The sequence below is a fragment of the Ranitomeya variabilis genome, chromosome 2, assembly GCF_051348905.1.
Source record: "Ranitomeya variabilis isolate aRanVar5 chromosome 2, aRanVar5.hap1, whole genome shotgun sequence".
NCBI lineage: Eukaryota > Metazoa > Chordata > Amphibia > Anura > Dendrobatidae > Ranitomeya > Ranitomeya variabilis.
This window is the reverse complement of record NC_135233.1, coordinates 788,414,418-788,431,349: the sequence shown is the minus strand read 5'-3', so window position 1 is coordinate 788,431,349 and position 16,932 is coordinate 788,414,418. Positions and strand designations below refer to the sequence as shown.

Genomic DNA, 16,932 nt, shown 5'->3' with positions numbered 1-16,932 from the left:
CATATTTGTGGGGTTGATGTCACCTTTCTATTGTCAGGTGACATCAAACCTACAGCTTAGTAATGGAGAGGCGTATATGAGACACCTAACCATTACTAATCCTATAGTTGTATTGTAAATAAAGACACAGCCTGAATAAAGTCCTTTCTTAATCTTAATTAAACTATACTTACCGAACGCATAATCCCCGAATCCCTCGTCCTCGTCTCCTGCAACAAAAATAAAATAAACCACAAATATTCCTCACCTGCCTGCTGAGAAGATAATCCATAATGTCCCACGACGATCCTGATCACTTTGAGAGCAGTCACATCAGTGATATGACTGCTCTCAAAGACAGCCGGCGATAGACTGACAGGATGAGATCGCCCCCTGCAGTGGATCACTGCGCCGCCGTGAGTATAATTTTTTTTTATTTTTATGTGAATGTGTATGTAATGCAACTTTCTTTTTTTTTTTTAAACTGTGAGCACAGGTAGCGGCAGATGATACTACTCTCCCATCAGACATAGCCCAATGGGAGCAGTAGTCTCATCGGTCCGCGCCTGCTTTTTTACTGCAGGTCACCGCTGCAGGTCACAGTCAGCTGCGGAATCACACTGACATCTGCCAGCATGATCCCACAGCGCTGTGACCGACAGTACCGGCGGTAGCGTTACCGCAGGTGACAGCTGTGGGGGTCACGCTGACATGTGACAGCATGATCCCCGCAGCTCCTGTTATCGCACGCACTGAGCTGTGTGTGCAATGGCGAAAGACATGCAGGGGGAGAGGAGTGCATAGGAGCGAGAGCGAACAGGCACAGGGGATGGAGAGCACACATGGGGAGAGAGACAGCACCCATTAGGAGAGACAGTCACCTCCAGGGTCACAGAGGGAGATATATGAGGGAAGGAGCAGGGTGACTACAGCACAGAGTATTTCAGGAGAGCAGTGTGCTGGCCTATGGGAGATCACAGAAGAGATAGATGGGGGAAGGGTATGTGATCCCTGTTGTGTGCACGCTACTTCTCTCCTGTTTTGTGGCTAACACTCTTGCCATCCCCCCTTCCCCCTCCTTAATCCCTGTCCTGTCAGCTCTCCTGCTCTCTCTCACCAGGTGTCAGCTCCCTCTCTGCAGGCTGTGAATGCAGCTTACCAGAGATCTCCAGGACTGTGTGTGAGGAGGCGGAGACAGAGCAGGAGAAGCACACAGGGAGGGCAGCGTGTGAGAGCAGGGGATGTCTGCTCAGGACATGCAGTGCCTGGAGTACAGAGGAGCACGGAGGTAAATCACCCGCACTCCCCACTCTCCATCCTCCGGCTCCAGTGAGTGCTTCTCTCCTGCGATAGAGAGTAAGTGGAGCTCGGCAGATAGCACTGGGCTATAATAAAATGGCGGCCAGTCACACCTACAGCAGTGAGTTGTGCAGCCCACATAGGCGTGCCCAGCTCACTGCTAAAGCAGCTACAATGTTAGAGATAGGGTCAGCGCCGGTCTATTATCTCCTATGTCCAAGGGGTGCCATAAAATGACACTGATAGTGTCGTGAACTGCTGTGAAACCAAGATGTCAGCCCCCAGTGCCTTCTATAAACTCATATAACACATGAAATCTGTTTCACATGCATTTAAAACTTGGTTATAGCAGCATGTTATGCTACATTACAGTGATTTATTAATGATCTACAAACGCGGTACCTTCCCTTTAATTATCCGTGTGCGCGTACTGGGTCATTTTAGATTATGTATCTATTTTAGGAGATGTGTAGATGGTAGTTATTTCTATCATTAGTATTTCTAATTGTAATACGGCATGTACTGCTCCGACTTTCCCACAACCTCGTTAGTTATAAATTTCGTGGTTGGTAGCTTCGATTCTCTCTACAGTATTTGATATCCATTTTTATATTGTTCCCTGCACCTGTTCACCAACATCTTGGCTTCAGTAGTAGCCATTTGCATATGATCTGACTGGTTTTGATTATCTGAAAGATTGACAGGATATAACTGAACATTTCTGGATGACATTTCTGGAGAAAGTGTTGTATTCAGCTTGAGACTTTTTTTTTCTCTGAAGCTCAGTCAAATGTTACATAATCCAATAATTTCAAGTTCGCTCATCATTAATCAAGAAATTGCACTTGGGATTTGCTTTGTTCTGCACATCAGATTTAATTTTTAAACAATGGTGTAAAAATTCAGTTTCGAAAATATTGTAGAGCTCCAACTGTTTTTAGTAATAAAATGCAGTATACTGAGGGCCTTAACCCTACTGTAGCATGTTGTTTGTAGCTTTTTTGTCCTAACTTTCCAGAGATGGATTGGATATATATGATCTCCTTCAGGTCAAAACTACCAAAGCATGCCATGCAGTAATGCATTCAAATTATTGTGCATGGCAAATTCTAAATGCTAGAAAACACTGGGGAGACAATTGGCCACTTTTTCACCTGGTGAAAGGTCCTCCTAAAATATACTCTTCTCATCTCATTTGCTAAAAAAAAACCCAGATACTTTAAATACATAAATTTCCCATGGCCAAATGAATGACATGGTAACATGCAATATAAAGGGCAGATGCAGAAATACATGGGTTCCTACTGCTATCTCAAGATGGAACACAGTGATAGCAATAGCTGCAAGTGTACTTCCATTTGCAATATTCACAGCAAAGTTTCAATAAACTGCGCCATGCACATATTACCTGGGTCTGTGCTGCTCCGAAAGTGAGATGCTGGGTGGCACAGTGACCCTCCTGACCCCGACGCACGTTTCGCTCGTGCTTCTTCTTGGGTGGCACGTCTGCACTTTATATTGCATGTTACCATGTCATTCATTTTGCCATAGGGATATTTTTTGTTCATATATGAACACCCTCATTTGTCTACATCACAGTGTGGGCCATTATAAGAAATCTGCTATTGTGTAACATATCTCGCTGATTATGTCCCTGATGTTCAAAGTTGTCTATGTACCATAACTGTACACTATTTCAATTAGCAAACTTGTCTAAATTGTGGACAGGACATATATAGCCATGCATATATATTTTTGCCTGCGTATTGATGTACACTGCTTCAACTGACCTCCTTTTTTGTGTTTTTTGTGGTTTGAGGCAGCTTTCTCAATTTCTATTGTTGTGTGATTTTTGAAATAAAGTAACTTTTAAATTCAAATTGTGAACACTTTTTGATCGTTATGAGGTGCATCTACCACAGGATCAGTATGTTTATCTGTCATGTGGAGTGCTGCCCATTCCTTGTGTAAGGAAAATGGGCTTGGGTAGTAAGGTTACCATATGGGATTGTATGTGTGGTGTAGCGTGTGTGTGTTTTTTTTTTTTTACAATTATTTTGCCTTCAAGCTGTAATCCCACTAAGTAAATTGTGAAATGAGCTGGTGCAGATTGTGCTATAGCAATATCAACTGCTGTTGAAATAGAGTGCTTGTACCTTATATATGCACAATCATATACAGTTTTATAGAGATCCGCCTGGTAAGAAAGGTGTACTTTTCCCTTTAAAGCAAATTTCTACTGTTGCATGTAAGAGCCTTCACTATTTCCTTCGCTACTGAATTTAAATTTTTTGTTGTGTAATCTGAGGGCACCATAATGTAGTGGCTGAGGCACAGATTTTGGTGATGTGCCATTTATTAGGCTGTGTGCTGTTGTTTACATACAAAGAAGGTTTTATCATTACCCTAACTAGCTTCCTCATGGGAAGTCATCCAGCCACGCCCCCTCCACTGATAAGCTGCTCACTGTCAATAGACAATGTACTCAGAGAGCTGTGGTGTGGGCGGAGTTAGCTTTCTGAGCTCTGCTACACTGCGTCTAGTAACTCTGATTATGTCACAACTGCTGCACCCAGTAAACCAAGTGATTCATTGTTGTTCTTCTCTTTTCCAACATTATGCTTCTGTCAGATTTGGTAGAAAAAAACCTGCTGACAGATTCCCTTTAAGTGTTCACATTTACTTTGGGGCTTTTTGAGAGGTGTAAGAGGAAGCTCTATGTTGAACTATTCAAGATTATAGAGCATAAATACTTTTGTTTTATTTTTGCACAGGTGATTCTCTGCTGTGTCTATACTTTGCTAAAATACTGTAGACAACTGTGAATATATATACGGTAAATTTGAAGCTATTTCTTAGTAATTCCCAGCAAATTATTCTTTATTCTACTGTGCTACACCTTATCTGCTAGGGTTCAATAGTCTATTCTTCTGTAAAAAAGCATGTTGTAGCAGCCAGACTGTATATAGTTTTAGCAGTAAGACCGACTTCATATGTCTACAGTCCATGGTCCTTGTACGGAACCACACTAATGGGCCCATAGGCATATATGAGGCTGTTTGTTTAGGTTTAGCAGACCGACGTTAGGTCTGGAAAATTTCCGTATACGGACTGTGAATTTTAGACTTTGATCATAGTCGAATACATTACTAAGCTGTAGAAACCATGAATGAATTTTCAAATTGATCTTTATTCAGATTAGAACTATTCATGACAGATCTTATTACATCTTTATCATTTAGATATTTGTATAATGCTGCATTGCAAACTGTGTTTTAAAATGAACATTTGCTAAGTAAGCTATTTTGTGCTCCATATGTGAACCTCAAATGCTATATTCCTGGAAAAAAGACCCGTTAGACGCACTACATATGAAACCATCATGCAGCATTTTTGTCCAATATGTTTTCTTCATCTTGAAAGCGTTGAGAAGATGACACATACAGACTGTTGTGCAGCTAATCGTGTGCCAAATGTGTTCAGAATCATTTGGGATGATGAAACATTAGGAGCAGTAAATGACATAAGGCTGGAATTCTGAATCTGAGATGGAGCGAAGTTATAACCAGCCAAGTGTCAGCAGGCTACGAAGAAGAGAACATTAACAATTGTGCGCACTAAAACTAACTAGATGATTGGAATCCCTTGGTTCTTGTCAGCAAAAAATAGAACTTCAAGTGCCACAAATGCATATTTAAAGGGCAATTCTCATCATAGATATTTTTGGTATGTCTAAAGAGATGAGACCTCCACCTATGTTTGGAAGTGGTTGACTCTTTCAGTGACTCCCCTAAAGCATTGAGAGCCTCACCCATGTACATCCACTTCTCAGTTTATTCCAGCCAGGATTTGTTGTCATCAAGGTTTTGTAGCCATTTCTATGATTCAGAATACCCATTTCGGATCGCTGTTTAAATTTCCATGTGTGAATTGAACTTTTATTTTTGCACAATCGGATAAGTCAACCATGTGCAGCTCTGTATCTTTCATTGCTCATTAATTGACCAACTGTCTTTTCAATTATTGTGTACAAATCCCAGTCTTAAATCACTTTTTATGGAGACTTTTTTGAGTAATGTAATGTCCTGGCTTCAGAGGCACGTGGAAAAAGGTTTGAGTCTAGATATAGTTCAACTATATTTTAGTGCACTTTGGTAAAACTATATATTATATAGCCATGTATCAGATTATTTTACAATGTACCCAGTTAAATGTATACAATGTACTAGGATTCATATGCTAGTTACGATTACTGTTTAGTTTTTTTTTTCCATTTTATTACCATTTTTTATTTTATTTTCATCACTGAGAACACATTGTCAAGCAAGTCCAGAATTCAACATATTTTCCAATTCAGTTATATTTTACAAAACAAATGCATAATTTTATGAGTAGCAATAAATGTATAAACCAAAGGAAAGATCACATGCATAAAATCAAAAAGAAAAAAAGGAAAGAGGAATAGTTTTGTGTTGTAATGGCTAATGCACACCATAAACCCATGGTCAAACATGAAAGCTTCCCTGTTTTTTACAAGTTGCACTTTGATCATGACCTTCTTTGTCAGGAGGTCTTCAAAATTTGCTGAATAACATTTTTTTAAAGCAATTCCACAAAACTGTGCAGACCTTTTTTTCTGAATGTAAGGCAACACTTGGTTGTTTAATGTTATTTATTACTGTAGTTCAGAAGCTCACAGTTTACTAATTCTCCTACGCATGAGGACGGGAATACTCTGGACCTGGTTTTCTCCCGTCCCGGATTGCTGCACGACTTTGCTAACTCCCCTCTCCCGCTTTCGGACAACAACCTTCTTTCCTTCTCTGTCAAGAATTGTCTCCTCACTCGGGACACCCCCACTTACCACACTTATTGGAATACACGTACCATTAATACCCAGCAGCTTATGGACAATCTCCACACATCTTTAGCCCCCATCTCCTCCCTCTCCTGTCCAGACATGGCACTGTCACACTTCAATAATACACTGAAGAATGCCCTAGATGAAGCAGCACCTTCTACACACAGAAAGACCCAACACAGACAACGGCAGCCCTGGCACACTATGCAAACACGCTTTCTTCAGCGTTGCTCAAGGTGTGCAGAGCGGCAGTGGAGAAAATCTCTCTTAGCAGAAGACTTCATCCACTATAAGTTCATACTCAAAACCTTTATCTCTGCCCTTTATCTGGCCAAACAATCCTACTTCACCACCCTCATCACCTCACTATCCAACAACCCAAAACGACTTTTTGAAACCTTAAACTCCCTCCTGAAACCTAAAGTACAGGCTCCCATCACCAACCTCAGTGGTGAGGATCTGGCCACTTACTTCCTAGAAAAAATCAACCACATCCATCAGGATATCTCAGCCCAATCTCCTCAGTGCCTGGATCCCCTTCCCTGCTGCACCTCAAGCTCACTAGACATATTTGAGCCTGTTTCAGAAGAAGAAGTTTCCAAGCTCCTCGCTTCTGCTCGGCCTACAACCTGCAACAGTGACCCCATTCCTTCACATCTCTTGCAGTCTCGCTCACCAGTGGTCACCACTTACCTGACTAAAATATTTAACCTCTCTCTTTCTTCAGGTATCTTTCCCTCATTTAAACATCCCATCATAACCCCTTTACTTAAAAAGCCATTCCTGGACCAGAACTGCACTGCTAACTACAGACCTGTCTCTAACCTTTCCTACACCTCTAAACTCCTGGAACGCTTGTCCACTCCCGTCTAATCCGCTATCTCTCGGATAACTCTCTTCTCGACACCTTACAATCTGGTTTCTGCTCTTTACACTCCACTGAAACTGCCCTCACTAAAGTCTCTAATGATCTAATAACAGCTAAATCCAAAGGTCATTGCTCTCTGCTGATTCTCCTGGATCTCTCTGCCGCATTTGACACTGTGGATCACGAGCTCCTTCTCACTATGCTCCGCTCCATAGGCCTCAAGGAAACAGCCCTCTCCTGGTTCTCCCCCTACCTCTCTGACCGCTCCTTCACTGTATCCTTTGCCGGCTCCTCTTCCTCTCCTCGTCCCCTTACTATCGGGGTTCCGCAGGGCTCAGTCCTAGGCCCCCTCCTCTTCTCTCTATACACGGCCCCTATTGGACAAACAATCAGCAGATTTGGGTTCCAGTATCATCTCTATGCTGATGACACCCAATTATACACTTCTTCCCCTGACATCACCCCTACCCTAATTAAAAATACCAAGGATTGTCTGACTGCTGTCTCTAATATCATGTCCTCCCTCTATCTGAAACTAAATCTCCTTCTTGTGTTTCTCCCTTCTACTAACCTCACTCTTCCCAACATCAAAATTACCCTGGAGGGTTCAACCATAACTCCCAAGCAGCATGCCTGCTGTCTTGGGGTCATATTCGACACCGAACTTCCCTTTACTCCTTATATCCGATCACTCACTCGCTCTTGTCACCTGCATCTTAAAAACATCTCCAGAATCCGACCTTTTCTCACCTTTGAAACTGCTAAGACTCTTAGGGTATGTGCACACGTCCGGATTTCTTGCAGAAATTTCCTGAAGAAAACCGGAAATTTTCTGCAAGAAATCCGCATTTTTTTTTTGCGTTTTTTTTCCGTTTTTTTCCCGTTTTTTTAGCATTCTGCAAGCGTAATTAGCTTGCAGAATGCTAAAGTTTTCCAAGCGATCTGTAGCATCGCTTGGAAAACTGACTGACAGGTTGGTCACACTTGTCAAACATACTGTTTGACAAGTGTGACCAACTTTTTACTATAGATGCTGCTTTTGCAGCATCTATAGTAAAAGATAGAATGTTTAAAAATAATAAAAAAATAAAAAAAATGCTTATACTCACCCGCAGACAGCTGATCACCTCACCGGTGATCGTTCCGTATAGATGGTGTGCGCGCAGGACCTTCCATGACGTCACGGTCACATGAGCGGTCACATGACCGGTCTCGACCAATCACAGGACCGTGACGTCATCGGCAGGGTCCTTCACCGCACACCAGCTACAGGAACCGAACGGCAGCGTGCAGCGGTGAGGCGGGAACACTGCGGGAAGACATCGAGGGTGAGTATAGGACTATTTTTTATTTTAATTCTTTTATTTTTGACCAATTATATGGTGCCCAGTGCGTGGAGGAGAGTCTCCTCTCCTCCACCCTGGGTACCAACCGCACATAATCTGCTTACTTCCCGCATCGTGGGCATAGCCCCGTGCGGGAAGTAAGCAGATCAATGGACTCCTAGGTGTGCGGAATCCCTGCAATTCCGCATTTTTAATGAACATGTTGCTTTTTTTTCCGCGATGCGATTTTTTCGCGGAAAAAATCGCAACATTTGCACAAAAAATGCAGAATACACTGTAAATAATAGGAGGCATATGTTAGCGTTTTTTTCGCGTTTTTATCGCGAAAAAACGCGAAAAAAACGCTAAAAATCCTGAACGTGTGCACATGGCCTTACTGTCGCTCTTATTCATTCTCGTCTGGACTACTGCAACTCTCTTCTGATCGGTCTCCCTCTTACCAAACTTTCTCCTCTCCAATCCATCTTGAATGCGGCAGCCAGGGTCATATTTCTGTCCAACTGCTTCACCGTTGCCTCCATCTTGTGCCAGTCATTACGCTTAAATGCAGTGTTCCCCAACTCCAGTCCTCTAGAGCCACTATCAGGTCATGTTTTCAGGATTTCCTTGGTATTGCACAGGTGATGGAATTATTCCCTGTGCAGGTATTCCAATTATCAACTGTGCAATAGCAAGGAAATCCTGAAAATATGACCTGTTGGTGGCTCTTGAGGCCTTGAGTTGGGGAATACTGCATTTAAGGGATACACACCTCTTGATTAGTGTTGAGCGATACCTTCCAATACTTGAAAGTATCGGTATCGGATAGTATTGGCCGATACCCGAAAAATATCGGATATCGCCGATACCGATACCCGATACCAATACAAGTCAATGGGACACAAGTATCGGAAGCTATCCTGGATGGTTCCCAGGGCCTGAAGGAGAGGAAACTCTCCTTCAGGCCCTGGGATCCATATTCATGTAAAAAATAAAGAATTAAAATAAAAAATATGGATATACTCACCCGTCCGGCGGCCCCTGGACCTTACCAATTGTAACCGGCAGCCTCCGTTCCTAAGAATGAGGAGTTTAGGACCCTCGATGACGTCGCGGCTTGTGATTGGTCGCGTGCCGCTCATGTGACCGCTCACGCGACCAATCACAAGCCGCGACGTCATCGCAGGTCCTAAACTCCTCAATGAGGAGGCTTCTGAGTCACAGATTGGGAAACCCAGGTTTAGAGACAACACTCTCATGATGTTAGAGGAAGAACTTTTGGGCATACTGGAATTTAACAATACAAATCGCATTTTACTAAAAGTAGCAGCAACTTATTCCCCTCTCTCCATTAACAACATGCAACAGCTAATAAAGATGTGCTAACTAGTGATGAGTGAATATACTCGTTACTCGAGATTTCCCGAGCACGCTCGGGTGACCTCCGAGTATTTTTTAGTGCTCGGAGTTTGTTTTCCCTCACCTCAGCTGAATGATTTACATCTGTTAGCCAGCATAAGTACATGTGGGGGTTTCCTGGTTGCTAGGGAATTCCCACATGTAATCAAGCTGGCTAACAGATTTAAATCATTCAGCTGCGGTGATGAAAACTAAATCTCCGAGCACTAAAAAATACTCGGGAGGTCACCCGAGCATGCTCTGGAAATCTCGAGTAATGAGTATATTCGCTCATCACTAGTGATAACACCTCTTCAAGTCCCCAACTACCATGTCCCATTCATGTTATAACCATAGCGCTCTAGCTTTGGTGCTGATATTACCTATACATCACGTAAAATACAACACTATGGACTTATTTTACGTGTTCCATGAAATGCCAGAACGCTTAAAATGGACTTCATGAAAGCAAGGTTTGCTAATTTTTATGTTTCCTAACACATGAAGTAGAACGGAGAACAAGATTGAAATACAACAGTTGTAATAGCTCGGAGGATAACAGTGTTTAATTGGCTTGCTGCTGTTTTTTGTCTTGTATAAATGGTCAGTTTATGAAACTGCTAATTTAATGTTCTGCAAATGCCTTTCCAGCTGTGCATAGTTTTGAAGATGAATATTGTCATCAGCCATATTCATGTAATTCCAAACCTCAGCATTTCCACTTCATAGCGTGAACCCAGCTAATAAGATATTTGTCAATATTCATGCTGTGTCTTGTTGTGATCCATTTGCAGGAGGAGTGCTTCTTGAATCTCGAAGCTCCAATAGCCAGAGTATGTGGCTACGACACGCCGTTTCCTCACATCTTTGAACCTTTCTACATCCCTGATAAATGGAAATGCTTTGATGCGCTGAGAAAAATGATTAACTACTGAGTAAAGTAATACAATTTTTTTGTAAGTATTCCCGCTGTTGTGTTCTGGCAGAAGAAAATGTTTCCATCAGTACAAATATATATATATTTTTTTTTTTGACAGATGAGATTCTCATATGTTTTTACCCAGATGTCTTCCTCTGGCTCAAGTCATGATTTAGGAATTATAAACAGAGGAATATTAAGCTCTAAGATCAGGAATAACCCTTTTTTATTTTTCCCTACACAAAATAATGGTAGAAATATTAATATCCTTATATCCTCATTCACTTTCTGTAAATTTATGTGCAGCTTCTAAATACAGAAAAGAGCAGTAATGTTTTATAATAGAAATAAGGTTTAAGCACATTGGGAAATGAAAAACCAAGTAGGATATACACGATTGGCAATTAAATATTATCCATGCTAAACCTGTATTAAAACAATGTACTTAATAATGTCCTATTAGAAGTGGAAGAGTTGGAATGTGCCTTCCAGAAAGAATTGATCTTTAACTAAATCCAGAGCATTTAGTTAAACCAGGTCAAAAGTGGCCATATTTTTCCCCTTCTCCCAAGAGTAATTAGTGTTTTTTTTTGTTTTGTTTTGTTTTTAAATCTGCCATATAGTTCTAGAAACATGAGTATTTTTATTTAATGCAAATTTGTATGGTCTTCCTCAAGAGGTCATTACCCATGGGGTTCTCTGGGTGCTTGTCTTTTGGCTGCTATATATTATTATCTTGTAAATACCATACAAATTAGCACTAAACAAAAAAAAAGAAACCCAGTTCATATTGCAGTTTAAAAAAAAGAACTGATTAGTCTGGGGGCAGCGAGCAGGAATAAAATAAGAGTTTCAGTCTATGGTTTTCCAGCGTTTCTTCACCTTGATCACAAGCACTGACATATATTCGGACAGATTGAGGGACACATGCAAACGATGGTGGCTGATTTGACTATGACCAGACTATAAGATGCGTGCACTTTCTAGCAAGATTTTTTTTCTTGCTAATAAGTGCGTCTTCTAATTGAAAAATACAATATTTTGAAATAAGTGTAGTATATTGTTTTCTTTATGTACACAGCCTGTCCATAAAATATTTTTTTTGTTTCAAAACTGTAAAGAAATTCTATTAATAAGGACAAATAAACGTCATAGCGAGGCCCCACTATTGAGTCCCTTTCATGATTCAGTTTGCCCATGTATTACCTGGACTACCACTAATTTGAATGATGACAGTATGATACTAAATTTCCCTTGCAATGGCCACTATTTGGCCAGCTGAAACTGCAGGACCAAGACTTGCTTAGTTTTATGACTAGTCAGTAGAACCTGATTATGAGGGTTTAGGTGATTTAATCCACCCACTTTTTCCAGGAAAGAGAAAAATAGGCAAAAGGAAGATCTTGAAATGAAGAGTACTTATATAAGGCTAAGTGAGAGCATTTAGATTTTTTTTATTCTCTCTAAAAACAACTAAAAACAAATAGTAAACATTGGTATAGAATTTCTGTAGCATTTACCTTTTTAGTAATATGATCTTGTTTTTAGTTTAAAAATGTAAAATGACAGTATACTGCTTGGTGCTTTTTGAGAAATGTATTTGAGTTAATATTTTTCCTTTACTATCATAATTGAACATTTTAATACTGTAATGTAGCAAAATTGTATTTTTCTGCTAAGAATAATTAAATTAAAGATGTAAAAATAAGATGCTTCTTTATTATGAATGAAAAATAGAATATTATTGGCCATAATATAAATTCAGGCCGCCATAAAATGTTTACTAGAAATCTTCATAATTGTACTGCAGTGTTTCATTGAATATAAAACCGGTTTTAGAATATATAAAAGTTTAATAAAAAATCTGTAATAATCACAGCTAAGTAACACTAAAGCTTATTACTTTTTCAATGTCTTCTTTTTTTTCTAGAGAATTGATAAAGGATGAGTTTGTTGAGAATTTTCATGAAAATCACTTATCATGAATTCTTTTACTGGGTGATTTTATGGAGTCCACAGTACCACAGCCATGAATACAGTGAATTTCCAGCGCCTGAAAAGGACTAGATTTTCCAATTTAGCCTAAAATGTATTATTCACTACTTGAACATTTGTGTTTTATATTCTGCATCAGTCACTCGCAAGTGATATTTAGAAGAATAAAAATACATTGGTTGTTTAATATTTGTCAAAATGTGTCAATTTATTTCATGGCATGAAATTATTTTAGAAATCACGTAGAGGACCTTTCACCAGTTTGAGCATCAAGGAATGCCACATCAAGGAATATAAAGGTTGCAGACCTCTGAGCAAAACGTAGGGTTTATTTTTTCATTTTTTAATTTCTCCTCTCGTTTGCTGTAAAGTTTAGGTTATAATTTATATTAACCTGTCATGTAAAAAAAAAAAACAACAAAAAAAAGCTGCTAACCTGCAGATATTTAGTTAATCTGCAGGGTAATAGTACTCTGAAGATGCTCGGTGCCCGCACTGAGAGCCCCATACCAGCTGCGCCTCTATGACTGAAAGCCCAAGGCTGCCTCTTGGTGTGGACAATGGCCAGATTCAGAATGCCTTCTTCAGAATTAGCATGCAGATTAACCTCATATCTATAGGTTAACAACGTTTTTTTACATGACAGCTTCTCATTAAGTGCAAGGGGGGGGTTACTAGAGATTAGGGTTGAGCGACCTTTGCTTTTTTAGGATCGAGTCGGGTCTCGTGAAACCCGACTGTCTCGAAAGTCGGATCGTGTGAAATCGGCCGATTATTGTGAAAAGTTGGGGGCCAACCGAAACACAATACAGGTCAATGGTGATATTTATTCTCTCTCTCTCTCTCCTCCGTCCCTGCAAAGTTTGTGTTTCACTGTGCAAATCGCTATATCCCAAACGTTAAGATGGCGGTTTTACCCCCTGTGACGCCGCACAAAGCAAGCCGGAAGCTATGTCATCACGCTGCCCACACTCCTTCATTGGCTGAAAAAATGGCGGGGAAAGCGTCATATGAAACGCGACTTTGGCGCGAAGATCGCCGACCGCATGGCCGATCCCACAGTGGGATCGGGTCGGGTTTCATGAAACCCGACTTTGCTGAAAGTCGGCGACTTTTGAAAATGTCCGATCCGTTTCGCTCAACCCTACTAGAGTTGTCTCTGGGGGCATGTACTACTTCCCCTGTATGAGGTTTACCAATCATATTAAGGCAGCAACATACTAGGGAAAAAGAACACGCCTCTACAAAAGCTTAGAGAAGGTTTCTCTTACTGCAGAGCTGTGTGTGATTACAAAGTGCTGGGAGCAGAGCAAAGATGAGTGTGATCACTGCTTTCATTTTTCATTTCATGGCAGGCAGTATGGGGGAAGTGGCAGTACACCAGAGCGGACAGCACTGTGAAACAGAGCTGCAATGGTGTTTGTATAAGAATCTACTTAAATGAAGCACAAACACAGAACATACAACCCTACTGAGAAACACATGGGTCCAAGGGGGTGGACCTGGCTCCTTGGCATCTGGTTACTTCCATCATGGGTAAGCGATTCAGATATTAGGGGCACTTTCTTTTCTTCTTTTTCCTCCTTGTGGGGGCGTAGTGTCACTGTGGCAGCCTCAGGGAATTTACCATGTAAAGTGTATTTTTCTGACATGGATGTCAGCATGACAGGATGATATAAAGTCCAAACTTGTGGTTGACACACATTATCAACATTACATACTGTTATAATTTATAGTGCCCTGTACCAATACCATGATGATGCTTATTACTTTTCCACATGTCCAAACCCATGTATTTCTCACTAGGGTTGTATGTTCTGTGTTTGTGCTTCATTTAAGTAGATATTTGTACTACTATATGTTATAAAGTATTCCCTTTTAATTTTACTATCGTGTATGGAACTCTAATTTCCAGGTCACCACCTGACGGCACCATGGAGGATGTCCTTCTTATCCACAGTGGGACAGAAAACCACGAGAGTTTAAAAGGACCCTCCCACTACCACCCTTCAGTGTTTTTTCCTGTCCCACTGCGGATAGGAATGACGAGTCTATCCGACCGCTCCGGGCAGATGGTGAGGATCGGGGGCCCAGCCTTTCCCTTCCCACCTCAAGACTTCTGCAGCTGACACCCAGTTCTAAGGGTCCCTCAGCATACCTCAGTGCAGCGCTGCTTCTGAGGAACAGGTCGCTTCCCTCTGGCGGGGGCTCTCGACCCTAGACTGTGCCTTGGATGTCTCGGTGTCCGGGGGCCGCCTCTGTGGATACCGGCAGAGATCCATCATGTGGGTCCCGGAAGAGGAGTATCACCTGGCGTCCCAGCGTCCGCCGCACCGCACATAACTTCTGGGTTGCGGCCGGCGGCAGAATGCGAGGCAGCGTGTCCTCCAGGTAGTACTTCCGGGGCAAGGTCGGGCAGCACGACGAACAGGATCCCCGGATATATTAAGGTAACGGGCACGGGGGGCGATCAGCTTCCCAGAGCAATCCTTCCTACTTGGAGTAGTATGGAAGAGACAGCAAAAATAGAGCCAGGGGCATGTGAGTACCGAGAAAAAGGAGGTCACGATAAGAGCCCAGCTTAGCCCAGTTACCATAGGGTGTATATCTTTGTGTGTTCTAGGCTTCCACCCCTGCAGCAGCTAAAAAGGATGGCAGGAGGTCATGGAAGAGTAAGAAGTGCCCTATGTGCTTGTCAACACTACCAGAGTCCTGGCAGAAACCCCTCTGCGATGCATGCACCATGAAGGTCAAGGGGGAAGAACAGGCTGCACTCATCTCCAACATGAGGTCTTTGATAAGACAGGAGGTGCAGGTCTGAATATCAGGACTAGTATGCCCTCAGGCCACACAATCGGACTCCCAGGGGCCCCACAAGAGACCAAGAGAGTCTGACTCTGCTTCAGAAGAGGTCCTTTCAGAATCTGATATAGAGGAAGAAGGATCAAACATGGATCCTCCAGAAAAGGGGAAAAGATATTTATTCTCTGTGGACACGGACAAGCTTCTAGGGGCTGTAAGACATACTATGCAGATAGAAGACACCCTGGCACCTCTCTCTGTTCAGGATGAAATGTTTGAGGGCTACGGTCACAAACTTCAAAGGTCTTCCTAGTCAACTCCCATATATGTTCTATGATTCTAGAGGAATGGGAAGAAGCAGAAAAGAGACTAGTGATTCCCAGGGATTTTAGGCTACGATAACTGTTTGATCCTGATGAGATCAAAGTCTGGGAAGACATCCCTAAAATAGACATCCCGGTAGCAAAGGTGTCCAAAAGAACGGCTATTCCTTTTGAGGATTCCTCTAATCTGAAGCAACCTATGGACCGAAAGACTGATGGGCTCCTGAACAGGGCCTGGGAGAGTTCAGCGGCAATAATACCCACTAACATAGCAACAACATCTGTAGCATGTTCTATGCATTTATGGGTAGATGATTTAGAGGAGCACTTGACATAAAAAAAACCCCTAGGGAATCTATCCTAAAGTCCCTTCCCCTATTGAAATTGGCAACTGGGTTCCTGGCAGACACGTCTGCTGAATCTATTAGATTTGCGGCCAGAAATCAATCACTGTCCAATGCAGCTCGAAGAGCCATCTAGCTAAAGAGCTGGTCAGGGGACACGCAATCGAAAAATAAACTTGGCGCTATTCCTTTTTCAGGGGGAAAGGTATTTGGGCCCATCCTGGACGACATTTTAGAGAAAGCCTCAGTGAAAAAAGGGGGTTTCCTGAGGAAAAACGCAGAAAATATCAGCCCTTTCATAGGAATCATTTCAATCAAAAAACAGACTACAGAGGAAAAGGGAAGCCAGGAAGGTGGAGCTATCCCAAAGGGTGTAGAAATAGGGATTCCATCTTCTCAGGCTCGGGTTCCACCTTTCAACAGAAATGACACTATCCGAGTAGGGTGTGTCTGATGGGGTTCCTGGAGAGTTGGCAGAATATTTCCAGAAGCCCTTGGGTTCTTCAGGTTATCTCTGAGGGTTACAAGATAGAATTCGAGGGTCTACCTTCATAGAGATTTCTCGTAACAAGCCCCAGGCTTGTTTCAACCTCCCCCTATGTGGCAGATATTCAGGACCTCTTAAAGATGGCAGCAATTGTTCTGGTTCCCGCTCAAGAAGAGGGCAGAGGTCATTACTCGAGTCTCTTCTCGATAAAAAAAAACATCAGGGGAATCCAGAACAATAATCTCAGACCACTAAACAGATGGAAAAGGTACAAGAGGTTCAAAATGGAGTCCATCCGATCCACAATACCCCTTTTAGGCAAGGATGTGGTT

General features: G+C 41.9%; 1 protein-coding gene across 1 annotated transcript in view; it reads left to right on the top strand.

Annotated features, from left to right (window-relative positions):
• The window catches only part of BCKDHB (branched chain keto acid dehydrogenase E1 subunit beta), a 301,882-nt gene extending 289,051 nt beyond the window's left edge, over positions 1 to 12,831 (top strand). The window contains exons 10-11 of the mRNA XM_077289825.1: positions 10,525 to 10,686; positions 12,580 to 12,831. Of these exons, the coding sequence (XP_077145940.1) occupies positions 10,525 to 10,665 (141 nt within the window). The 3' untranslated portion in view covers positions 10,666 to 10,686; positions 12,580 to 12,831. The remainder of the gene's footprint in view (positions 1 to 10,524; positions 10,687 to 12,579) is intronic.
• Positions 12,832 to 16,932: the final 4,101 nt, after the last annotated feature.